Raw genomic sequence first — 27,329 nt, forward strand, 5'->3', positions numbered from 1 at the left:
GCTGTCAGAGAGTATTGGCAGGGAGGGGAACACAGGGTCCATTGTTTAATTGCCTTCCAGAGGGAGCAAAAAAAAAAAAAAACCTCATTAATTGACAGAGCGAAATTTTTGAGTTAATGAAAATTCGACTCCGAAAAAAAGAAACGTCACTTTAAGATTTTGAATGCAGAAGATTCAAAGCGACGATTCAATTCCGCCGTGAGAGAAACCGTAATTGTGCTTATTGTGATGTGTTTACTCAGTGCGCATCATTATGTGTCGCAGTTTTCACTCACACATGTGGGTCCTCTGTGCCTGTGAACAACACACACACACACACACACACACACACACACACACACTCTCACACTCATGAATTATTCTATACCCACAGTCCCGGCAATATCTTCTCCCTAATGTGACTGTTTAATGTGAGAAATATCACAGCCGAAACAGTTTTCGGTCACATAAAGGATATTTCTCACAGATTTTAAACACTTTCTTTCATGAATGTTACAGATCATTTTGTCCCTGAGGTCTTTTAAATGTACGCTCAGGAGTCACTAAACTGTCCAATATGTCATAAACAAACATAACCATCTGACCAGACAGGCCTGTTTGGGATATTACTTACAACCAAAACACAAAATTCAAAAAAGAAAAGAGTTGTTAATACAATTAACTTGAAGAACAAACAGTAGATGACTTAACTTTCTTGCTGTTTAATAATCTAATGATGTATCTTTGTAAGTTATGTGTCGTCTGAATATGTGACTTCTGATGGGAAGCCGAGATTAAATCACTTTTCATGTAGCACCTGGCCCTTTTTTGTGCTCACATACTATTACTTTTTGTTTTAAAACATCCAAATAAACACACAGAAGGGTTCCTCACAGCTCATGAAGATAGATATATTCCATTTACTGAAGAGAGGAGTCAAAAAAGAGAGATGAAAACAGAAAATGTTGGCAATTACAAAGCTGGAATGAAAGAATTTTGACTTTTGTTATTTAAAAAAAGCTCAAAAGAATGAAATCTATTATGAAAATTAATGTTTAATTTGTCAACTAATCTGTTAAACGTTGCAGCTCTAGTATAAGATGTCCATTGTCACTACACTCTCTCATGAAGCTGCATCTCTGTCAGTGTCAAATGTACTTTACTTTCAACATGCTGGTTTCCATGAAATATATACAACTACGCATTTTATTTGTCTTCCACTAAAAGCAAAGAATAATAACTCCAACCTGTTCTGAGCTGTGTAGCCTTGAGGACCATTTGACAGTGTTTTACAAAAATCAAAATAGGTGGAAATTCAAAGCATAATGGCAGTTAAAACGAGCAAAATAAAGCAGTGAATGACGAATCTGCCCCTCAAGGTTTTCCACGCACCGCATGTACCTGATGGTTTCAGTCTGTGCCGTGAGCTCTCAAGGCCGCCGGGCCAACTGTGCCTCCTTGACAACAGAGTGCAACATCACTGCCATTCTCTCATCCGTGTCCTTGGCGATCAAGTCGAAACCCTTATTAGTGCGATTTATGTAGAGCAACATAAAAACATGGCTGAAAAAAGTGCCCCCATTCGCTCGGAGCCTGAAATACAGAGACAAGATAGTGTTTCCCTTTTTTTTTTTTGCTGACCTTCATTACGCCTGTTTTGAGGCTGCATCCCGGATCTGTAGCTTCAAACAGATGCCTGTTGTTGATTTTGATTTATTTACCCCTCCTCCATCCTCCTGCTCTAGATGTGTCTACAGGGCCTGTGCTGGGTGGGGGGGGTGGAGGAGGGCGGAGGAGGGGTGTGCGTGGGTTTGCATGTGTGGGGATGATGTCAGCTCTACAGTGTGAGTAAAGACAGATGTGCTGAAGACAGAGTGTGTCATGAGTACAGACACAGGCAGGAGAAAGACTGTGCTGTGCCACGCTGCACAAAAGAACAGCTCGGCCCGCGTTTATTACACACCGACTCTAAATTATCATGTAGATCCGTAATGTGAAAGGTTTTTAGCCATTTCATGTCATTAACGGCGGTGTGGAATTACCATAAAACCATGTTGTCGCCTTTTTAAATTCACTTCCAGTAAGACGATGATCTGCAGTTTGGGGATTTCAAGCGCGACATAATCACATTCTTCCTCCTACAAAAGAATTTTTTTTTTTTTTTTTTTTAAATCATAGGGAGAAAGACTCCTGAAGAAAGTTTTCAAGTTTTTCCTCTGTATCAAAATAATCCAGTGAAAGCTATAATTAGTTTGTTTAGTTTATTTACCATTCAGATTTTTTTTTTTTCTGTGAAAAATGTTCTTTGTCCTGTCAAAAAAAAAATACACAACCATAACATTACAACAGTTACTATTACAGCTGCAAAGACAGATACTGAACAGCTGTCTACTTCACATCATCACTAACAATAACGAATATAAATGTACCAAAATCCAAGTGACACACACTTCACACGAGTAGGATTTGTATAACAGCCACTCAGGTCTCATGAAGCTGTGACTTACTGTGTTGTTGCTCATATGAACAGTTGAAAAAAAAAACAGTTACCTCTATTTGTTTATCCACCTCCAAACTGTCGAAGCTCCTGCATGAAATATAATCACTGTAATCCCTTCCTGTATTTGACACCTGTCCCGTGACAGTGTTTCATCAATAACTGTGCCTACATATTAATATTCATGTACAGAGTCGAACCATTATAGATGTGTTGGTGCGTCCCACTTCTTGTTCTGATATCAAAGATCATTTAATGGGTTTTGTTGGTATTCTGTTGATGGCTTGTGATGATTAAAAGAAAGAATAATACATCAGAGAAATGTGAACTGATGCCAGATTTTGGTGCCAGTGCTATTGAAGTCTATGGGAGGTCATAAAACATTTGATGAAGAAAAACCTCCACAAAATAAAGGAGGACGCTTCAGAGAACAGGCTGATGACTGATTTTTCTAAATGTGCCCATCAGTTTATTTGCTATCCAAGTAACTTTTACACATTTAACATCATCGTCTGTCCATCAGGTTGGATGATGGCAGCACCTGTACACCCGTGTTTTTAAGGTACATTTTGTTTGATTTTTATCTTAATTGATTTTTTTTTTTGCTAGCAAGTTGTGCTACTCATGCTGGATTTGTGACAGACTGGAGCTTCTGATTGAGGTTAGTAACAGTAAGATAAACTGGGACAAACCCCAAACTAATCTCACTTTGAGCCTGTTAGCTTACTGGCATGACGTACAGTTTTTGATATGGCGACAGGGAGCTAACAAAATTAGCCACATGTTCTTCAATGCTTTTTTCCCCCAGTGATCAAGTTTGTTGTTAGTAGTTTCTACAGTCGGTCACAGTTGAAGACATATCTCGTTGTGATAGTGTTTTTGTGCTTGAGTCTTGTGAGCCATTCTTCTTCATCACGCTTCTAATTGTTTTTATGCATTAATTGTATTTGAATGTAACGTTTATGTTGTAGTTATTGAGCACTTGTAACCTTTTGAAAGGTGCTGTGTAAATACACTCTCACTCACTTACTTACTATACCTTGTTTATTTACAGCTAATGGTTAATTCATGGCACAATCAATAAGCGGAGGAGGATTGTAAATATTTCATTTGAATAGGTGATATATTCCCACAACAGTTTTACCCTGTCAGTCATCATAAAGCATCCTCCAAACAAAATGATAAAAGAGAGAGAGGTAAAAATACAGTATTTGTAAGACCGTAAACCACAGAGAGCATTTTAATCTGACTCGTGTAGAGCCCTGTGAAGTATGCCTATAATCATGTCTGGATACTATTTGGAGACAGACAGCAAATATCCTAATACAGCCATGTGGATTTGCATTCAGATACTATAGACGACATAGATATGTTTGGTTTTAGCCTGTTTGTCCACGTTTTTTAAAATAGAGCTGGCACCAAATTAAATGACATAATCATCCTTCCTTTTTTTATATAGGTTCCTTGAATGCAGACAGGAACTGGCAACACTCCGCGGACTCCATGGCAACAACATACATCCTGTTCACAAGGAGCATGGTGTGTGTGTGTGTGTGTGTGTGTGTGTGTGTGTGTGTGTGTGTGTGTGTGTGTGTGTGTGTGTGTGTGTGTGTGTGTCTGAGTGAAGGTCACAGAGCCAGACTTTTTAAAAACAGTAGGTCAACGTGTATTTCAGGTTGGATGTGGGAGCTTGAGCAGAGGTGGCGACCTTCCTCGCAGAGCAGCTGATGCTTTTCATATTTTTTTATGATTCTTCTGAGCACAGCGCACGTTGTTACGGGCTGCCAGATGGCGCTCAGATGCTCGGCAGTATAGAGGAGCCTTATTGGTGAAAGCCAAACAACCCACGCCGGTGTTCATATTTCATCCTGCTTCTGGCCTCGTCTCGTACGGAGACAGGCATTGATCTGCAAAGCCCACCCTGATTGCAAAATCCTAATGACTGGTGGAGGTAACTCAATAAGAGGAAAATTGGGAAAACCTATTCGAGGTCACAGGAGATGCTGTATGAGGTTAATGCTCTGCAGCACTGTCATTTTTGGATAAAGACCAGATGTGAATAAACATACACATATTAGATATTTTACTGGAAGGCTGAATTCATAATGAATTTCTGTAAGCAGAGACACGCAAACACAGAGCCCTGCTAGCATATGTTCATGAGCATGCCGGCACATACACACACACACTCGAGTTATCATGCTGACTGACAGCTTATACATTGGGTGTCTCTGAATGGGGGCCATGCAGTGACAGCACGTAACTCCCATTGCTCAGCGAAGTATAAAGAGATTTGATGGAGCATCTGTTTGGAGAGCGCAGAAACAACAGGCGGAACAAGAGTGGAAATCTGGACCAGACCGTCTGCACACTGTCATGCAGCTTCGAGTTATAATCCATAATAGACACAACAATGGAAAAATCAGGTTTACGCACACAGAAGACACATCAAGCGATAAGAATATGTTTTCTTAATACATCTTATATTATTAACTAATACTGGGATGGTCTGAAACAGCTGTTACAGATGTGTAGAGTGTGTGTGTGTGCATCTGAAGTGGAGGAGGAGGAGGAAGGTGAAGAAATGTGAGCTCATTTGTATCCGGAGTAGCCGAGGCTGTCATTCACTTATAACACGGCCTTCACCTTGTTGTCAGCTTAATATGATTGTGAGTCGCAGCCAATGACGGAGCATCTGTTTGTGACACGCAGGAATCAATACTCTGGAGTGAAGAGTTGTTTATCTTGTTACGGGCTGACTTTGAAAATAAAAGCACCGGTTCATCCTGACTGTAGGGAAAAGGGTAACGACACAAAGAATGAATGTATACTGGGCCGACGGTGAAGTCTCTTTCGTTTTTGTTGCCATTTTATCCGTGAAAATGAGCACTGAAAACACCAGAGTTAACAAAAGGCAGGATCTGGTTCTTGATATGTGTATTTATTTATATGATACAGTGCATTACTCCTGTTTATTTTCATCAAGTATAATCTGTTCAAAACCGGAGTCAAACAAATATGTGAAGACGACGTGATACAATTGAAAGTATGTAAGTGAAGCTTGACTTTCAGTGGATCCTGACAGTTTAGTTTGGTCCAGTAGGTTCCAACCTGTCAGGGTCAGGACACCAGGTTGTGAGTTTATTATAATTTGAAATAAAGTTCTGCAACACATATCTCTACAGATTCTTGGCTATTTCTCTAATCTTTGCTTTTGTTGTAAAATATTGTATACTTTTATTTATTTGAGCCTCAACTTCTTATTTAAATAAGCTGGTGGCAACGAGACATTGGTTTGCTTTGTTCTTAGTCAGTTATTGAACCATGGTGTAATCAGATATTTATAATGTAAAATCAGAGAGTTGTATAGAAAAAAATACAATGATTTCATCAAAACACAGGTGGTGGAGAGATGCTCTGAAACACCTCCACTTCCACTGACTTTTCAGGGTTGCTGACATATTTTTTTCCAGTGTATATCCTCCCTCACAACAATACACGTTCTGAGCACACAAAGTTAGTTTCCCGTTGGTTCTCCAGGCGTTTTCCAGAGAGTGTAAAAGAAATCTAAAGTTTGTGTATTAGATGCCTTGTAAACCTGTCTGAGAGATGACATGGCGGTGCTCCTTGCTCCATTAGGCGCTCTGTCGCGGCGCTCCCTCCCCGCTCGCTCCTGCAGTGATTTATGTCGGAGCGGAAAGATTGCAGTGTCGCAATTTGTGTCCTCTGCATATGTCACCCGCGTGGCCCGAGCATTTAAGCCGGCGGTGACACAAGACGATAATGCATGCTCTTTACAAAGGCTGTTTAGTTATGGCATAGGCGTAGCATCACTGGACTTAATGCTTATGAAGTCAAGAGTACTGTTTAATTATTGGTACACATGTTACACGCTTCATTAAGCCATGATGCTAAAAATGGCGTGCAGGAGTCCTTGATTTTAATTTTCATATTGATCAAATTGTGTGTTAGAGGCCCCAACGCAGCCCTTAATATCTTTGTTTTTAAAGCAAAATGCTCAAAGAATAAGTAGAAACGTGGCAGCAAATGGCGTCCTGTCCTGCCCTCCGTCCTGCATCAGCACTTTGTGGAACATGTTTGGCAAACAGCAGCCCAGTTCTCTTAAAATAATACTGGTTTTGTCATTTTTACAAACCAATATATAAAGCTGAAAAGAGAAGGTCGTAATTCAAAGTGACTTTCCAAGTTACATCTTGTTGCCAGAGATCTGTGATTCTCACCAGATGGCAATAAATCAGTACCTCAAGAGAAATTAATGGAGCCATCAGTGAAGCTCTGCATCAGTGTGCAGCGCTGCAGACCTACAAGCTCTGTTGGGTTTCTTTTAGAAATTTCAAAGTTTCCCAGTTAAGAATTGGTCAGCACTATTTTCTGTAACATAAGTGTTCACCGAGCAGCTGTTTTATGCTGGAGAGGAAAATAAAAAGGATTACTCTTCAGGTGCAAAGCAACATACTGCAAAATCTGTTCAAACAATCTGCTCTTCTTTAAAAACATCTGGGTATTTGTCACACAGAACTTTGATCCAAAGTTCATCTTTGTCCGTTTTGATTAAAGAAAATCCAGTTGTGTCACTACTTGCCTTTGTCTTTGGGGCATGTGCCATACGCAAAAAATGAAACAATAAACATCAGCGGATACTAAGCCAGATAAACAGGTCTCAACTAGAAACTCCCTTGGTATTTCCAGAATCACCAACACTGCAGTGTTGACAAGCGACTGTCAGCAGCTTCTTACATCAGCGTGTTATTATGTAAGTTTAGCAACTGCAAACACAGATTCAAATTCAGTATCATGATGATATATTTTGTCTACAGTTTCATACACCAGTACACTCCAGTCCAGGTATTTGAAAAATGTTTAAGGGAATAAAATGTATATTTTGCAAAAATACAATTTAGGAAATGTATTGTAGTACCACTCAATGTCCAGTTTATAATAAAAATTGTGTAGAAAGAATCACCAGTCCAATCTGATTATTAGTTTTTTGTTTTTTGTTTATAAAGGAATAAAGAAAAGCACTTTTATCCTATAGATAATACAGCCACTGCGTAAACATATGACATCAACTTCCTTTCGAAAAACGAAATATAAAAAATTGTGTCTCACATAGTCAAGCTTGTCTTCAGAGTGCTGTGACAGCTGGATATTGGTCCGGCTTCATCAATTCTCATTCTGGTATGGATGGAGGAAAAAAAAAACCCTCTGGCTTGTTTGCACCAATCACACTCGTTGAACCCAGGATGCTGCAACAGTGCTACTGCAAAATAGAGTCAGGAGAAACTAATTTTGCACTTTGGGAGGCAAGAAAAAAAGGCCAAAGAGGTAACAGCTGCTAGCTAGTTTACTTTTGTACCATTAGCAACGAGTTCAGCGTTAGAATAACCTGACATTTTCAGCGATTAGGTTGCTGGTTTGATAGTGACTTCTACTGTTTCGTGATCTGTTGTTAAAAACATGTAGATAGTGGACAGGAGAGGGGACTGCAGGATTGGATGACAGGCTCTATACCACCAATTTACATCCAGTGAGTCGTGATCGCCTGAGGTTAATCCTAACATTGTGCTCAATGTCAGATATATTTTCTTAGAGCGCCACCATTAGGCTGTGATTATTTCACACTCATACACAAAGAAATATCAAATCCAATGGAACAATTTCCAGGATTTTTACCGAGGACCTTTTTGCTCTCCAGAGGATGAACCGTGTTCAGTTTGGTGACACCATGTCTTCCGCCTCCAAAATGTCATCATTTCATATTGTTAAGTGTAGTGAGAAAGTTCAATAGCATTTCAGCTGTACTGTAATTATTCATCAGAGAGTTCCACCCTGACGTGTGGTTGTGAGCGGTCCAACGCTCCATATGCTTGTTTTTCTAATAAAATCTGCCCCGAGCGGCAGTATAAAATCAATAAATTACACCTCATAAGCAAATAGACGGTCAGTGTTTGTGTTATGTCCTCTATTGTCATTACATCATTATGAATTCATGTAAAGTGCTTTAATTATGCATCAGGCCAAAGCTGGGGGGACCACCTTAAATATTTATTGATTATAAATGTCATATTTCATTATAAACTTGCATTATTCACTGTTGGTTTACTCTTTGCTTCAGTTAACATTCCAGCGTGTTTGCAGTCAGACGCTGCTCCAGCGGTGCTTTACAGGCTCTATATTAGTGGAGGTTTAAACAGTTTATACTACAGTGCTAACAATGGTAGAGAGACTGTAAACAGCTGTACAGCTCCACGGCTTTCCTCCACAGAACAGCAGGGCTTAGATGTTCCAGGGTTTTAGTGCTAAGTAGAAAACACACACTTTAAAATCCAAGTATTAAAGTTAAGTATTCAAGTGTGTCTTCCTCCTCACGATGATCACATCAGACGTCAACATCAATACATAACCAAATCACATTAGTAAGTGACTGAATTCAAGGAGCTTGGAGACCTGGATTGGCTCTATTAGCAGTTCCTTCCCACATGAATAGGTGGAGGTGCAAAAAAAAAAAAAAAAAGGAAAAAAATGCTGCGCTGAATTTATTTGATTTGCTGTGTAGCATCAAATGAAGCACGAAACTGAGCAGATGGGAACATCTGTAGATTGGATGGTGCTTGATTTCAACCACAGCTACTGCAGTGATCCCAGGATGTGAACGCACTATAGCTTACCACAAAACATCCTTATAAAAACCGAAGACTAATTAGTCGGCTCTCTGTTCTTCAGCGCTGCCTGCCGAGCCCTTCTATTATCTCTTACTGCTGTATCATTTTCCCGTTTTTAATGCGCATGGATTTCTAGGTCAGCATACATTATGTTTCAGAAATATTCTTTCAAGTTTGTATGGGAAACTGAACTGAACTGCACTATGGATTTGTGATGAAAATCACGCTGTCTGCAGTGATCCTGGTTCTATAATAATGAGGATTTTTTTTTTTTTCTCCCCTCTGGCTCAGATTTTATCCTCTCTGGAGGAAGATCAATTGTAATCATCTCAACTCTCCATAGTAATGAAACTGATGGATGCCTCCTCTCAGATGCTGTTTTCACAAGCTCCAATAAATGTTCCATAACTATCATATCTAGTTATTGGAAAGGGCATCACACAACACTTATCAGTGGGAACAAATGAGCCTCATGCAGCAATGGCCAGAATATGTAAAGGTGTTTTTTTTTCTATAAAACCTTAGCTAAAAAACAACTCTTTGAGGTTTTGTGACTGTAGTATCAAATTTAAATGGAAGACATGATTCAATCATTTTAGAAACATTTTTACATTTTTAATTTGCCCTTTGAATATATTTTTCTGTGTGTGGGATCACAAAGAGCTCTCTTTGATAGCTTAAGACACACATTTTAAAGTGTTTCATTACCTTGATAGTTCATTTTAAGATAATTGCTTGTAAACTTGACATTTAACATGTCTTTCAGAAATCTGCTAGACAATTTTCGATGAGTTCTGTTTGGATGGTCACAGGTGTGAACCAAGGTCATGATTTTTTCAAAATAACCACAAATAAGTTGACTTCTTGTTAGTGGACCTTGATAATCGTCTAATGGGAAGTTAGAACTTTGACTAATCCCACGTTTAAGTAATGTATGTATGTGTATGTTTTGGTTAACATATATACATCTATTACAAATAATTTCATGAACTAAATAATGTCTGATATTTCTCCATTTTGCTTTAATGACATCATTCGCACAGCAGCATGGACACAAGAGTTTTTGACTCTTTCAAACATGAAATCTTTTTTTTTTTTTATTGGTCTAATAAAGTATTTAGCTTTTTGTCTTCATCATCAAGTCATCTGTGTGTGTGTGTTTTTTCCCGCAGCATTTAAAAAAAATGGTTGAATTAGTGATCTTAATTATATATATATCACTTTTTTACCAATTAGAACAAACAAAATAGTCACATAAATCATTAAAAATGATTGTTGCTAGAAACAGAAAAGTATACCATGCACCACTTTAACAAACAGATCCTATGTGAAGATAGGCTAATTCGCTTAGCATAGCAGTAGTAGCCTAACTGGCCAAGTAGGCTAACTGCCTCTGTAGCCTCTGACTCTGAGTAGTTATATGACCTTTAAGATATTAGTTCATTTGGATGAAAAAGCTGAGGAAGAAACAACAAAATCCAATTTTGTTGGAGCCTTGAAAAGCTAGCTTACGACGTTTGCACCTGAATCATATGATATACGTATGGCATATATCTAAATGCATTCAGGGTTGTATGTAGTGTATCCTAATACATCAAATAAGCCTACACAGTTCAGGTTTAAACCCTTTTTATGTCGACTGCACTGTTTCTGTTAGTTACATGCTGCCTTTCTTCATAGCATGGAGCTCACAGCTGAGGACATCCAGTACTTTGCCAGTATTTCTATCTGTCATATTTAAAAACTGTCGTGTTCAAAGTCAACTGCGGGAAAATTGCTTTTTGGGATGAAATCTAATTTTCTACTCACCCCAGTCAGAACTGCATTGAGGTTTTAGACTAATACCAAGCTGTTCAGTCCCTGTCATCTCCCAAACTGCTGATGTTAATGGGACAATCTTTTCAGACAGAGAAATGGGGGGGAAAAAAAAAAAAAGAAAATGTCCATCAAATTTCCCTGAATACCTCATTATTTTCCTCGCTAACAGCGCTCTGGTGACGTGGTCTGGTGAGACTGTTGTTGCCTTCTAAAACAAAGCATATTCACTGAAGGAAAAAGAGGGGATAATGAATGGACCCAGTGTATAATTGTTGGTCTACAACCACCTGACAATACACCATGAGCCAGTCTGGGAAATGTGATGGACATTTTATGCTGTTGAGAGATGGCTCCTTTAACTTCCACAGTCTGGGAGGAAGGCTGAGATGGAAATGCGGGGGCTCAGTCAGTGTGTGTGTGACAGTCATTCAAATGTCAGTGGAGTTTTGATTAACACGTGGGTGAGTAGATAATGATGAAGCTCTTAGACGATGATGCACATCATGAACAATGAATATAAAGGATGCAGAATACAACTTTTGCATTACATCATTCTACTAAGAAATTGGTGCAGTCCAGTTCAAGTCTTGCGAGAATAGCTCTTTATTTTAGTAAATGCACATATTCACATTGTGTTGCAGCGTTTGAGGTGAGGAAACCACTCTGATATCTGAGTGTTGAGGCCACAGCACAAAAACTGGAAACATGAGGCAAACCGCAAGCTTGGCTCCGTCCAGCGCCGACAACATCTGCCTTCCAGTACCCCTAAAGTTCACTAATTAGCAAGTTTGTTTAATCCGTACAAAACAAGGTGAAGATACCAATTTTCAGTTTTACAGTGGGGTTAACTTGATTTTTTTTTCTTTCATTTCTTGACTGAGACCAGTAACTTCCTGGAGTCTTTACTGGTTTGGCACATATCCAACCATTAAAAACTACACACCAGTTTGTGCCAAGCAAAGCTCATCTCTTCTGCATCTTTTTATTCAACACACACTGACTCGTTGGTACAGGTGCGGCCGCTATATAATTGTCTTAGAAAAGCTTATTTGGACAGTGTGGCATGCCAGTGGTGCATCACCTCATGTGCATTCAGCCATTATATGTAATCAGTGAGAAGAGGGGTACAACTCTGTGGCTTGTACTGAAAAAAAAAATGTCTTAAATTCACTAGACAAATGTGTCCTCGGCAGAAGAGAGATGGAAAACAATGGTTTTGCAGGAGACACATTTCTAGCGACACGTTTCAGTGTGATCAGCCTTTAACTCTGTGCCAGCAACAGAATAAGCCGATCTCCTTCTCAAGAAAAGAGTCAATCTAATTTTTTTTTTCTTTTTTTTTTGCGACAAACCCACCAGCCCATTGTGTAACTGGAAACTACTTGGTTAGGTTTAGGAAAAGTAGATCTTAGAGTCTCATTCCAAACTCGTTAATACTGAAAGCTTTGGGACGGCGACCGATCCGACTTCCAGTCCCAACCCAGTATTTGACGAGCCAGGAATGAGACTTAAGTATCAACTTTTCTTACATATAGGTCCTCTAAAAAAAGTCACCCCTGAATATTGGCTTGTTACAGGACCCAAAACTTGATCGCCTGTGGGAAACCAAATCGTTAAAGTCACTCACTGTCCTATTAGACTGAATAAGTAAGATGTATGGTTCAGTGTGGTTATAAGGCCGTCCTGTTACTGCCTTTCTTTCTTTCTTTTTGTGTTCACTAGCGTTAGTATATTCACCTCCGTTAACCTCTATCCTCAGAACCACTCCTGTGAAGGAAAACACCCAAAGAAAACCATTTAACAGTTGTTTTTTTGTACAATACACTGGGCAGACAGAGACAGCTACAGTGAAATTACACAATGGAGAAACAATATTAAAATAAAGTGCGAACATTAGGAACTCTTATTCCACGAAGACCTGGAAAGAGGACAAAATCCACATTAATACGTGGCCAAAATTGAAGACTCAAATGTTGGTTGAGCTTTTTGGGTGTCAAGTGAAGCCAAGTCTTAAGTAAGTTAGGGTTCCTAGTGGTCGAGTCCAAGTCACGTCTCCAGTCTTCATTTTTTTGAGTTTTTCATCAGTGTCTCAGATGAAAGCATTCAAAACGTAAACGGAGACTCTGCTGTTCTTCCTCCGACACCACATTCATCTGTTAGGACACAAACACAGTAAAGCGACTGTACAGCTTTAACCTACATGTACAAAGACTGATGTGGAAATTATTGCACAAGCAGAGCGCCACGTATGAGAGCAGGTTGTCTTATAAACAGCAAGAACCATAAAATTCAAATCGTATTTATTTCTAAAAAATTATATACCTAATATTTTCATCTGGCCAGTCGTATGAAGTAAGCCATGGAGCGATGTTGTTAGACGTTGCAGAGACTAGCCGACAGCATCATTAAAACAGTGTTAACAATCAAATATATTCTCTCTAAATATTTAGACACTTCTAGATCTACCCTGTGTTAGTGCCTCTCTGTTACCCTTCCTGGAAAACATTTCTCCTGACCCAGGAGTCGAAGTCAAGTTGTGCTGTTGGGCACATTTTATCCATCAACAGCTATTACACTTAGAGGAAGGGACTGCCGAGAACCGCAGGCTACACTGTAAAATTGGTAAGTAGAAGTGTTTTTACAATACTCGAAGCTGCTTTTCGGCTATCATTTAGCTTAGTTAATGAATGATTAAAGAGACGCAGTGAGATGTTCGCTTCCCAGTGAGTCAATTCATAGTCCCTCCGGTCTTTAAGCGCACCATAATCTCAGCGATGATCCTTTAGTTCCTCAGTCTCTGGATCACTGCACACCACTGAGCGCCAGGCTAAATAAAAACTAAACCGAGCTCATAATGCTGTTATGTTCCTGCTAGATCTACGACCCCGTAGCTGAACAACAAATGAGACCTCTGGACAACCATCTATCATAGAAAGTGAAAAAATGCAGGTAATGAGCTGTAGTGAACAAGGAACTTTTCATATTGTTATTTGCTTCGTTTGACAGCTAAATGTTTGGTTTTGTTGGCGTTGCATGTAGATAAACTGAGAGCTGCAGTCAAAAGTCTTTCAGCAAACATCCTCTGCCAATAAATAAACTGCATTCTGGTCATTTTAGGTGAATATTTAGAGCCTCTTCTGGCCACATCATGCCTAATAACAATATCATGGTCAATAACCGTCCCCCTCCTGTATCTTTCTTATGTCACTGTCACTACTGAATGCTATGTGAGAACCTAATATCACCTCTGATACGTGCCTGGGTTCCTTTCCCGAGGATACCCCCCCAGTTGAGGATCATATGATGCTCTTGTGTTGCTTCGTAATGTTTTGCATATGGCTCCGGGGCGAGGGTCCAAACTCTGAGTAGAATGGTGTTTTTGTTCAACATGGATCATCCCCGAAGAGAGCCGGCATGCACATGGCTGCCTCAAACAAGGTTGTCAAGATGTCCGCGGAGGCCCAACGCCAGCACACCCCACCAGGCAGCTGCTGCCTGCCAGGCGCCCATCTACAAATAATCTACTGTGGGAGGAGGTGTCAGTCTGTTCTGTCAGGGTATACAGTGTTCATCCAGAAAGGTTCAAAGCTACTACACAAAACTCTGGAAAATAATAATAATTTAAAAAGTGCTGAGAATATAGCAGCGTTGGAATATAAACAAGTTGAGCCACTTTTCAAACAACTATTCTGTGACGTGCAAATGTGGATGGATTACTGATACCTGCTGGGCGCAGATCCACGGGCCCCCAGACCTCCTTGGGGTCAAAGAGCCTTTGTAAGAAGTGAGTGTTAGGATTTCTTGTTGAAAAAGTCAATCAAGAAACAGAATAACCACATGACAGAAGAAAGACACAAGAGAGACAAAACCACTAAGTAATGCAACGTGGGGACAAAAAGATGCAAAACAACCACAAAGAGATGCAAAACCAGTACAAAGAGACACAAAACAACCACAAAAAGATGCAGAACTAGTACAGAAACATGCAAAACAACCACAAAGTGATGCAAAACAACTACAAAGAGATGCACAACAACCACAGAGAGATGAAAAACAGCTACAAAGAAACACAAAACAACCACAAAGAGATGCAAAACCATTACAAAGAGATGTAAAACAACTACAAAGAGGTCAAAAACAACCACAAAAAGATGCACAACAACCAGAAAGAGATGCAAAACAACAAAAAAAGATGCAAAACAACCAAAAGGAGATGCAGAGCTTCCTGAGCAAGATGCAAAAACTGGATTAAGAGATGAAAAAAACACTACAAAAAGACACAAAATGAATACACAGTGATGCACAATGACCTCTTAGAAATGCAAAATGACAACTAAGAGATGTACAACTATGAGAGATGCAATATGACTACAAAGTGACACACAATTATTGCAAAGGGAAAGACTGGCAAAAACGAACACGAAGAGACAAAAATTAACCGCAAAGATGCAAAACCACTTCTAAGAGGACACAAAATGAGCACGAAGAAACACTTAATTAAACAGTGTATTATTCTGGGTGCCTACATAGCAGAGAGGAGATTACTCACAGGTAAAAACACTGTAAAAGATGACGTGATGGGAAAAATCCAAAGACCATCAGAAACGTTATGACAGTTTTTGCGAGGGTGCGTTGACACCAAATTGAGGCCAAAATATTCATCTTTCCATGATCTTTTGAAAAAAATTGCTAAATATTTGGCAACCTCCCTCTGTACCTGATTGGTGACATGCTGCTTTGATGTCACTGTAGGACACGAGGCATCATGTTATATCATCTCACAGGGAACAACACTTCTCCTTGTATTACAGAACACCCAATCAGATTCTGACAATCCCGTGATCAGGTGGCATGTCAAACTCCATTAAGCGTGACTGTGATCGCTACGGGGTCCATGCCACAAATTCTTAAGTGTTCTGTTCACACTTTGTGCTTGGATATTTTTAGTCCATCTCGGTTTCCTGTGACAAATAAAATCAGATCGACCACTTTTTCGTAGAAAATAACTATGTAAAACGCTGCATTGAAAACCCCCCCGAGCGGTGTGGCGTTACCCTCGCTGCAAATTGCTTACAGACAGTCGAGTTAACCGCAATCAGTTTGTATAAACAGCATGAGAGTATACCTCATGCTACCGAGCCAATACAGCGTCTCACAGGCCTCGCTGCCAACACACGTTATGTAAACGCTGAGGCGACAAGGCAGATGTTGAGAGGTGGCCCTGTAGGGACCGGGGCCATCAAATCCAACCTCTGAAGCCAGACGCATCAGAGGAGCCCTGACAAGTTATGTTGTTACTTTAGAGGAAAGGAGGAAGGACATAAAACTCAATTTTGAGGAAATTCAGTCATGAAAATAAAAACCAGAGTTAATTTACGTCTCAGCTCCAGTGACGCGGTTAGCCTGAAGTCAGCAGTGTCTTTTGGGTTTTATGAGATGTTGTCGTGCTTTAGGTAATGTTGTGTTGGTTAAGTGCTGTGTTGTTGTCGTGTTTTATGAATTGTCATGTTTTACGGAAATGTTGTGTTGGATGAAATGTTGTGTTTCCTGTGGAGTTGGTGTGTTTACTGTAACACTGTGTCTCATGAATTGTCGGGTTTTTCGGAAATGTTGTGTTTGATGACATGTTGTTGAAAGCGTGCCTGCTGGTCATCATGTCGACTCCACCACCAAGACAAGAAGTCATGACGTATCGGCACTCATCCTCCTACAAGCTGCCAGATCAATCTTTAAACTACTACGTGGAGGAAACAAACTGTACTTAGTTGACCAGAAACTGACAAAACACTTAATCCTTCAGCGGCTGGAAGTAAACAACCCCCATTCACTCCATCCAGACGGGTCCTTGAAGCTGTTTTCAGCCAGAATAACTTAACTGCACTTTCATTTTCCCATCTAGTGAATCAAGTGATTCGAGGAATATCTGAGCTTCTTCTCCACAAACAGCAGGCCTTCAGTCTGAAAGTGAAAGATGAGATCAGAGGGGGTGAAAGAGCAGCAAACAGGTCGGTCAGGTGGGAAAAACCCACCTCAACCTGTTTTTTTTTTTGTTTTTTTACAGAGGCTTCACATCTACATAAAACTCAAATATAACGCAGAAATATAAAACAGGATGTCCCTACACAGGTAGTACATGTATTCTACAGGTAGATGAGCCTCTGGAGGATGTGAGTTAACCCCTGCAGGTCATCTCTGTGGAAGCTACAGCGTTAATAGTCCCGGGAAGCTCCACCTCCACCACCACCTTTTATGTTAATTTCAGCGTGATCCGTGCGCGGACTGGAGGGAGCCTCTGAGAGCTGGATCTGTCTGCTGCTCCATGTCGATGCATGAGGCTTCTGGTTCCAGACACACACACACACATACACACACACACACAACCTGCCGCTGAGACACTGCCGGGACTTTTCCCCCCTCCTGCTCTCTGATCGGCGTCGTGTCCGGATCATGTCGCCGCTGAAGGACGCGCGGCTGAGCGCGTAAATATCTGTTGTTGGATCAGTTTTTACAGAGACTGAGGAGGTGACCGCACCTTGCATCCAGCCATGGGAGGTCAGATCACCAGGAATACCTTCTACGGTAAGTCCTGTAATCGATGCTTTATTGATTAATGAGCCCGATAATGAAAGATGATATAATCGTGTTGTGAGCGTGCAGCCGGGAGCCCGCGGTGCATGAACACTGTAGGCGTCCTGGTAGCCTGAAATAAATGAGAAGTGAAAGTAGCCAAGTTTTTTTTATTTATTTGTTTTACAGTTAGTCACGACTGCCTTTGAATTAGAGGAGGGGGGGAAAAGGGGGAAGTCGTGTTGCAATTGTGATCTGTACATCACGCACAGTGATATAAATCATCTCCAACATGCTCGTGTGTCATTCAAGTGCGATCAAGTTTTGCAGTTATGACACATAAAACTTGGTAGGCTGCATAACTTTCTGTCACCTGGCTTCTTATTAGGTTTGTCATTAAAGCCAGTGACTGGAAGTGAGACACTCCCCAGACCTTAATGGATGTCAGCATGTTGGCAAAGAGTGTCACAACTTTTATGTTTCCACTCATGTGTCCATTAGCTCATCAGGTGTAGGTGTCTCAGGTGAGGACAACAGGTGCACTGGGTGGTTTTATTTAGACATTTTTAATATTCAAGATACAGTTCAGTGTTTGATTCCCTGAATTCAACCTGACCTGTCAATAAAATGTCATCACACTAATTTCTGATAATGTAATTTAAATGTGTCAAAGCAAATCAGGAGTTTAAAGGGTGTTTGTGTTTTATTTTTATAGTTTGTATTCTGAAAACTGATAGAAATGAATGTATCAGATATTCGTCCACTTGGAGAGAAGTTATCATTTATGTTGAAGGTTAATCAGCAACTATTTTAGTAATTATTCTACCACCAAAAAAGCAAAAACACAACATTTTCTCCAGTTCCAGCTGGTCAAATGTGGCGATTGGCTGTTTTCCTGAGCTTAAAGTGATTATCTTCGTGTTTTTGGTCTGTTTGGTTGATCAGAACAAGAAACTTTAAAGACCAAGCAATTAAATGATTAATTAAAGGAAGTTGTAATCAGATTAATTTGTAATGAGAATTAGATTTTTTTTTTTTTTTTTTTTAGTTTCAGTCCTGATTGCCTCGTCTGATAAAGTCCAGCCACTGGGACTTGACATTGCCGAGGATGCAGAGTTCACTGATGATGTCATGACACTGTAGAGTTTGGCCACTGAGCAGACGCGTGATGCACGGGACGCGACCACGCAGGAGTAAACACCTCGTCTCCCAGATGGACAGAAGGACACGGCCAACCTGCTGTAAACTGTTAGAGGCCACTGGTGTGAAGTAACAGAATAGGTGCAGGCCGGGGCGCTGCTAGGTATTCTTGGCCCTCCGACAAGATCTCAGTCTGGGCCCTGAAAATGTAATCCATGTCATGTTTCAGGGCCTCTGTCCAGCTCACGAGCTCATGAATCATTCAGCCTCCTCCCCCCTCTCCTGTTTGGCAATGCTGCGTGATTGTATCTTGATGATTGTGGGTTTTTTTTTTTTTTGAATGTGTCGAGTGTTTTAAAAAGTTTAAATGATTTTTCAAGTAGAAGAGAGACGTCTAACTCTTGTTTTCTTATTCAACAAAAGCTGTGCTTCAGTTCCGGGCAGTCGTGACCCCTAATTTATAAAATGGCTCCAAAGAAAACCGAGCAACGCTGATGAGTCATTACGAGAGCTGCGGGTTGATTAGTTCATTCATCATTTAGCTGATTGTCAGGAAATTCATCAGCGTCTATTTTGATATGATTGAATCCTTTTGAGTCCATTTTTGAAGAAGAAATGCCCAATTTATTTTGGTTCCAGCTCTTAAAAAAAATGAATGTTTTCTGGTTTCCTTGGTCCTCATCATCCCCGGCTCTAGGAAATGTGACGAGCTTTTTACACTTTTCTCTCAGACTAAACAATAATTCTGTTCATAGAAGATGCTCGTCAACAAATGAACCGATGATTGAAATAATTGTTTGTTGCGTGTAAACAGCGCCGTAGAAGCACCAGGGCTGATACTACTGTGAGAATCACTCTTGTTTACCTCCTATTGAAACCACACAAGTTATGACATTCTTGCAAAAGCTAAAAACATATCTGTGCCCTTCGGCTCTTGAGGATGCTGCCTTGTCTTGTGAGAGGGGGCCACGGCGCCTTTTTCGTACTAACGTCACAGCACATTAGAGCCTCCTCTCGGGCCTCTTAGTGAGACCGAGCCTGGGGGACGAAACGCAGAGGAGGCCAGGTGACACTGGCCAGGGCCGCTCTCTGTCTCTGCACTGTTTGTCCTCTCCAATTAATGACAGCAGAGCGGGTCCCATTGTGTGCGGTGGTGCATTAAGCAACATTATCCTTCCTTAAGTTGCTCATCTGACGTTTGTCACGGCACCTCTCTTTTATCGTGACAGGGCTCCGGTCACTGTTTACCCTCATGTCTCCGTCAGGTTGCATGACTTTTTAAACACACTGCAGCAGCCACTGTATCATCAGCACTTTTGGCCCTAAGCAGCTGCCATTTACAGTAAATCAAATGTGGTATTTTTATTTATCCATTTATTTACCCCGATCATAGTTTATATAGACGCCTGTGCGCTCTGAACCCTGTAAACACACTCCAGCATGCCTGAGAGATAAGAATAAAGCCGCTCCTGTCCTGAGATGATGCGAGTATAGTGAGAATAAAGGAAGATCTTGAAGTATGAGTGTTGCTCCACTATCTCCAGAGGCCTGCGAGGTGTTGCTTCTGTTTTCAGACCTTACAGGAAACACTCTATTCAGTTCTCCAGCCTGGTCATTGATGGAGCACAATACTGTCCTGTTCTGTTTTCCTGAAGACATCACGTCTGACATGACATCATGGATGCAATATGGTTAGAGGATTTGTTATGACTTCATTTAAGACCACTGTTGTGCACAGAGCACAATTCGACATTGTTCTGCGGGGACAAGAGCATGAGAGGAGCTTAACAAATACACCGCACCGAGCCCAGAACACTTGGCAGAGCCTCTCCAATTGTGATTCGAAGGAGGGGGGGGGGACTCTTTTTTTTTTTCTAGTTTAACCTCAACAAATTTTTTACATCCGTGGCGGGAAATAATGTCGTCATCCACAGCTCCAGCCTCTATCTCTGCCCTGAAACCAGAACAATAAGGAGGGGGTGTTACAACAGAGGTCATATGATAAGTCATTGCCGGTCCTGACAGCGTTAATTGATTTGTCTCCAGGGTACATTGTGAACGCCTTGACCCTCCAGGGTCGAAGGAATGCGAAGATATCTGTCTTGCAGCGGTGGCTTGTATTTTCTCTAACAGACAAATGAAAGCATCTCCTACACAGTCTTCTAGATCGAGGTGTGAAAATTACAAGCAGTAAGTGTTAATTAGGCTGCGATTCTTTATTTGGCTTCCAGTCCTCGTGATTTTTTTGGTACTTGAAGACCTTTAGATACAATTCAGAGGAGACAGAAGGATTGTATGAGAGTACATCAGCTTTACGAACTTCACGTCCTTTTGCTTTAGGTGCCACCTCTACAGTAAATATATGATCTATTATTATCTCAGTTAGTGCTTTTTCATCTGTAATTGAGTACTTCATGTGTCATAGTTTGCTTTGTCTATAATGCTGATAGTTCAGTGTTTGTTTTTTGTATATATTGTTTGACATTTTTGATCCTTTAGATACATAGATCACCATTAGCGACATTAGCTGGCCACAAGCTAACATGTTAGTGCTGCCAACAATGAGTGACAGTGAGTGTTTTAATAGTTTTATAGTTTGAAATGAGTATTCAGGTAAGTATTCATGTATAGCTCTTGTGTTTTTATTCACCAAAATCTGTGCTTCCGTTTGGGCTTGTGGTGACATCTCATTAGGAAATCATCACCAAAAATGATTCATTACAGGAGCTGCAAGTTGATTAGTTAATTCATCATGTAGTTAATCGTCAGGCTAACAGTCAGCAGTCTGCTTATGATTAATAATGCCTGAATTCTCCTACTCTTAAAAAATGTATTTTTCTTTTTCCCATGTTTTCTATGTTAAAACCGGACACTGGAAGGCGTCGAACCAACAATCAATCACTTAAGAGAGAACTTATCAACAAAGTCTGTGAGGTTAGCCTGTCCACTAGCCTGACTGGCTGCTGAAATAAAAAAAAAGGCCTTTGCTATTGACGATGCAGCTGGACACATACGATTTAAAACCTTTACCCAGTAATGAGGTTGAAACTTTAATGCATGCTTTTGTCAGTGTACGTCACTAAACTGAAATTTTGGCGGTTCTTCCGACCACCAAGTGTAAAAGATTCCCCATTTTTCAGTGACCTAGTGCTCAAAAATATTAAAAACACAATATACAAAAACAAGCCATTAACAATATATACAAAACCACGTGTTGAAAGTGAAGTATTTCAACACAGTTATGGATTAAAGGTAACTTTAGCTGTAGAGTTGGTACTGAAACAAGAGGACAGTGCAGTTCGTTAAGCAGATGTACGTCACACTAAATTGTGCAAGTGGAGAATTTGTACATGTGGCCAACTATTTCCAAATAATACCGCCTTACATTTAATGAGAAGCCCAGTGTCTGTGGGAAAATTCTCCTTCTCCACAACCGCACAGTGACCTTGAGGTTTTTACTTTGAAGAGAACTGTGTGAGAAATGCCAGCGAGTTGGTTCTTATGAAAGGGAGTGAGTGTGATACCAGGCTCATGACGTCTTTGAGCTTTATCACCTTAAAACCCAAAAAAGAGCGATGTGAAAAAGGTTGTTTTGCTCTATTATGAGTTTGAGTGGGAGCAGTCATGATTCACTCATGTTCACATGGGAACATTTTATAAAAACTCCTGCTGAACATTGTGAGTCAGATGTTCTCCTTTGGGTCTGTTCTCATTTTGACACTTCCTCTGACCGGCGAAGCACAATAAATGTCACCAAATCTCATTTAGCAGCAGCAGCAGCTAGTTTGTGTTCATTTTCATTTTTTCCCTCATGGTGATGAAGCAGGTAGTGTGACTCTCAGGCACAAATATCGTGATTGATATGCAGACGGCTGGAAATAACACGTACCACCCATGCCTTGCTATTATTAGAGCAAGCTGAACACTCTGTATGTCAGGGTTTTATTTATTTTTTGTTGTTGTTTGCCAGTATGATAGCACGGTGTTATGTAACTAAAATGTTTACCAAAAGGAATAAAAGGGATCCATCCATTTGTAGAAAACATAAAGGGTAATTATCAATACAATACAATAGTCAGTGAAGCCACCCACTGGACACACACTGGTGAGGATCAGGGAGCAGAAGGAGCTTTCCTGTTACATTAGCCACAGCGCTAGTTTAACTTCCACAAAGAGCAACATGAAAACGTGATCTCACATCTACTGTGGTTATTAAATTGGCTAGACTTAATGTTCACACAGTTTCTCTTGACTGTCCCTCAATACCAAATAGTCCCAACACTGCTCAAGTGTGCTAGTAGACGCTAGCTAGGTTAGCTGCAGGACATGCTAACGCAAAGTCCAACAGGCAAAACTGTTAAATAGACATTTAAGTTTCAAAGTTTAAACTCAGTGAAGATGGCAGTCTGAATTAAAACACAACAGGGTTTTCCAGTTGGGACACTTCCATTAAAAATAAAGTTACTCCACCAGGCTCTCTCTTCCTGGGATGGTGGGAGTAGCTGAGGACGATTGTATCTGTTCTTGCAGACATCAGCGGAAACATTGTGGCCCTCTAGTTGCGTTTCATCACAGCCACAGTAAAGCGCATTATTTTTCAAAGCACTAAAACACTTCTGACGGTATTGACATCATTGCAAAATCCATGCCGAGGCAGAACTTGACTCCGTGACAGTGATGAAACGGGTGAACCCTCCAACATTAATGTATTCACATCAAGGACTTGCTTTCTGTTGTAATAATTTAGCCGTTGGAGAGACGCTGTATGATGTTAGAGCTTAATCATCTCTGTAGTTGTTGCTCCATTTTCTTTCCACTTATCGTTGTTCCAGTGAGTCTTGGCACAAGCTGTTAAAACACAACCCTGTTTAAAAGATGATGCATGATAGCAAAAAAGTGAAATGACCATTTGCTTTAATTAAAGCACGTTTATATGAATTCTTCACAGCTGTAATGTTCCTGATTCAGGAACTAAGGGAGCAATTCTGTCCTTGTACGTGTGTTTTTATTTTCCATCCAAGGTTTCTGCATGTAATTTAACTCGCACATTGTTCTTTCATATCTAATACTGGCGTGTGGACGTACGTTGCTGCCTTGAGAAGCTGAAAGCAGAGCCACAAGTATTAGATTATGTTAATGTATTTTTTACTTAACTGGATGTTACAGGAGCTGGAAAAGATATGTGAGAGGAAATGACATGTGACACCTGACACCATGAGTCCAGCTCACAATGTTACACACTATCTGATCCAATATTCTAATCTAATAAAAATGTGGGTATTTTACCATAAATTGTTGCCCTGAGATGGATTTATTCTGTAATGTAGTTTCTGCTCTCCACCTGTGGATCAAAGTGAGTGACCGCCTTTCTGCCTCTGCATAGATTCTCTTAACGGCCCGTTTCCTGCCACGTCACACCGGTGCCACCACAAGCCCAAGCGCTGCCTGCCCATCCAGCCATGCGGGAGTTTGTCGTCCTTCCCGCTGCTCTTCCACCCGAGCACCAAGGGCTCGCAGATCGTCATGGACCTGTCCCAGAGGACCGTCAAGAGACAGGCCAGCTTCTGTAACGCCATCACCTTCAGCAACAGGCCCATCGCCGTGTATGAGCAGGTCCGGCTGAAGGTAAAAATAACACTAGCTCTGGTTGTATAACAGATTCTCATTTTGACTGAGTTTTCAGAATGTGATGTGTAAACAGTGGAAAAATGCTGCCCACTAAAAAAATCACTGGGTTAAAATCTGACCCAGTTTGGGTTAATATAGTACCGCTGCAATAAACCGATGGTCTCGCTCTGTATGTTTTTATTTTTCCTCTCCCTCCATCTCTCTCTCTCTCTCTCTCTCTTTCCTCATCCCCCGTCTTTGCTCTCCTGTTTTGATTTTCTCTCTTTTCTCTCTCTGCTCTTGTGTGGGCCGAAGCAGCAGCGGCTTAGAACAAGTTTCCACTTCACCTATCAGGCCATCTATGTCTCGAAAGTGAGAGAGAGAGGGCAAGCATTGCCATGTGAGGGATACTGTTATCTAGCACGGTGAACGCAAAGTAAATAGAGGTTTGATAATAAGACAAAAATCGTTTGCAGGTGATAAACATACCAAGGAAAATAGACCCCCGTCTTATCTCAGAGATTTTTAGCCAAGTCAGTGGTTTGGCACTACGGATCGCAGTTGCGGTCAAACTGAAAATTCTCAGCAGCTGTTAGATTGTCATGAAATCTGTTACGGACATTGAGGTTAATTTGTCATATACTCTGGTTTACGAGAAAATACCTGCAAAACCACAATTATTTCCATCAGCTGTAGTTTGTATTTAGTGCTAATTAGCAAATGCTAAAATGGTAGAATAATATGTGAACATGGTGAATATTGACACAAATGTGCATGCTGGCATTGTTAGTGTTAGTTTGCTAGCATGTTGACTTTTGGCTCAAAGTCCTGCTGCAACTTATTTTAGCTGATAGCTGTTAGCATGGCTGTATGTTAACCTTTTAGCTTGTAGTTCACATAACAAAGCAAAATGAAAATGTAAGGATTTATTTTAAGCTGACTGTCTTCATTAATTCATGTACTTGTACCCTCCAGATCACCAAAAAGCAGTGCTGCTGGAGTGGTGCTCTACGTCTTGGTTTTACATCCAAGGACCCGTCGAGGATCAACCCGGACACCTTGCCAAAGTACGCCTGCCCAGACCTGGTCTCCCAGAGCGGCTTCTGGGCAAAGGCCCTGCCGGAGGAGCTGTCCAACGAGGGAAACATCATCTCCTTCTGGGTGGACAAGAAGGGGCGAGTGTTTTACCGAATCAACGACTGCAGCCCGATGCTGTTCTTCAGTGGCGTGCACGTATCGGAGCCTCTGTGGGCTCTCATAGATATCTACGGCCTCACGAGGGGGGTCCAAATGCTAGGTGAGTGAACAGAACCTGCTGCGTTGTCACAAACTGCAGTTTGGTGTTTAATGTTTTCATGTTGCTCTTAACAGAATCACTCACACATGGTGCTTATTAAATGTGGCAGTGTGACTCGGCACAGAGCTCGAGCTTTTGAGCTAACGAAATCCAAACTCAAATCCAAACTGAGGGCAAAGGAAATAAGATATTTTATATGGCACTGAAAAAGACTAAAAAATCTGATTGAGGATATTTCTTATATAACTGAACCTCTCTGAGTTTCCATTTTCTCCTCTCAATCTCGCTCTTCCGTCAGTTTCGTCCTGGATCTATCGTTTTTTGTTTCCTTTCCTTTGAGGGAGGGTGCTGTTAAGAATCAACAAATCACCTATTGTTCATACTCATACATAGAAAAATCCCTTTCATCCAGGAGACGTCCCGGGGAGGTTTGCTGTTCTCCAGGACAACACGGCAACCATTAGTCTCGATCCCTGCCTAATGACATTGCTCCTCTGAATTTTTATTTGTCCATTACTTTTGTTTATGTCCCTATAAAACTAATTCCCATCAGCCTCAGCTGTACTTCTTGTTTAGTGCTACATTGTTAGCATACTAAACATGCTAAACTAAGATGGGAAACATTACACTGCTAAACATCGACCGAGGAGCATCTCTGCTGCTAGCACGACTGTAGACTCTCCGTCTCGCAACTGTAATGCTCGACGAGGAACCGTTCTGAATCTGATGTTTTTTCAGCGTGAACTTGTTGAAAGGTGATGTTACACACAGCTGCTCTATTTTTTTCCCCACACCCACCAAATAGCTCAGTGGAAAAAGATGGTGGGAGATTAGGTAGATTGTATAGTTTCCACGGTTGTTAGTAACAAAGAAATGTCCCTAAAGGGGTATTTCAACAGTTCACCGTGCTCTTTAAGGAGTCATTACATCAAAGAAATAAAAACACAAACAGGTCCCTTACAATCATTAGCCTAACAGCGTTTTTTGTTTTTTGTTTTTTTTTGTTCACCGCACTGAACCATCTGAAGAATGTTTGGATTTTAAATTGAGACGTATTTATGACACACATCATGCGTCGAGGGAACAGCTGCCTCCAATTTTTGAAAACAATACAAAACTATGCAAAATAGATAAATAGGAATCCTTCTGGACGCCTCAGTACTTATTTATAACCATTTCCAAGAATTGCACGGCCTCTCTCTCCCAAAGAATAGAGGCTGTCAGCGCCGTTAATAAAAATAGAAGAGGCTCCCATATTGTGTAGATAGTGCCATTTAACCTCATTTCTGGCGGTGTGGTTGACAGTGAGAAGCGTGCTATCTCGTGATGGGCTGTTTGGTATCCAGCGCCAGAGTGCGACTATCTGGGGTTCACTGGCCTCGCGGTGCTGACCGGCACACAGCTCTTGTCGAAGAACAAGAGGAGTGTGTTGGTCATCCCGAGAGGACAGACAAGAGGAGGGATGATGTCAGGTAATGACATGTCTGGGGTGTTTTTCCAGGACAATCAGACCAGTGGAATGTCTCACTCTTTGGATCCAAGTCTGAATCCGACTTCATGTGACAAGTGATCGCCCCTGACAAAGATTTATATGTCTAAATGGGACCCATGTTCACCAAACGTCATGGGTTTTACCAGAGAATTTGTCAGTTTTGCAATGAAATTCAAGGTTCCCACAATGTTTGGACACACTTCATGAAATTCTTGCATATGAATGAGGCCCGAAGCTCTAAATCCCACT

At 40.9% G+C, this 27,329-nt stretch overlaps 1 protein-coding gene across 1 annotated transcript in view; it reads left to right on the top strand.

The window, feature by feature from the left end:
* Positions 1-17,522: 17,522 nt before the first annotated feature.
* Positions 17,523-27,329, top strand: part of LOC119033957 (E3 ubiquitin-protein ligase NEURL1-like) — a 35,988-nt gene continuing 26,181 nt past the window's right edge. Inside the window, exons 1-3 of the mRNA XM_037124591.1 lie at positions 17,523-17,556; positions 24,068-24,309; positions 25,267-25,588. Of these exons, the coding sequence (XP_036980486.1) occupies positions 17,523-17,556; positions 24,068-24,309; positions 25,267-25,588 (598 nt within the window). The remainder of the gene's footprint in view (positions 17,557-24,067; positions 24,310-25,266; positions 25,589-27,329) is intronic.

The sequence above is a fragment of the Acanthopagrus latus genome, chromosome 15 (assembly GCF_904848185.1).
Source record: "Acanthopagrus latus isolate v.2019 chromosome 15, fAcaLat1.1, whole genome shotgun sequence".
NCBI lineage: Eukaryota > Metazoa > Chordata > Actinopteri > Spariformes > Sparidae > Acanthopagrus > Acanthopagrus latus.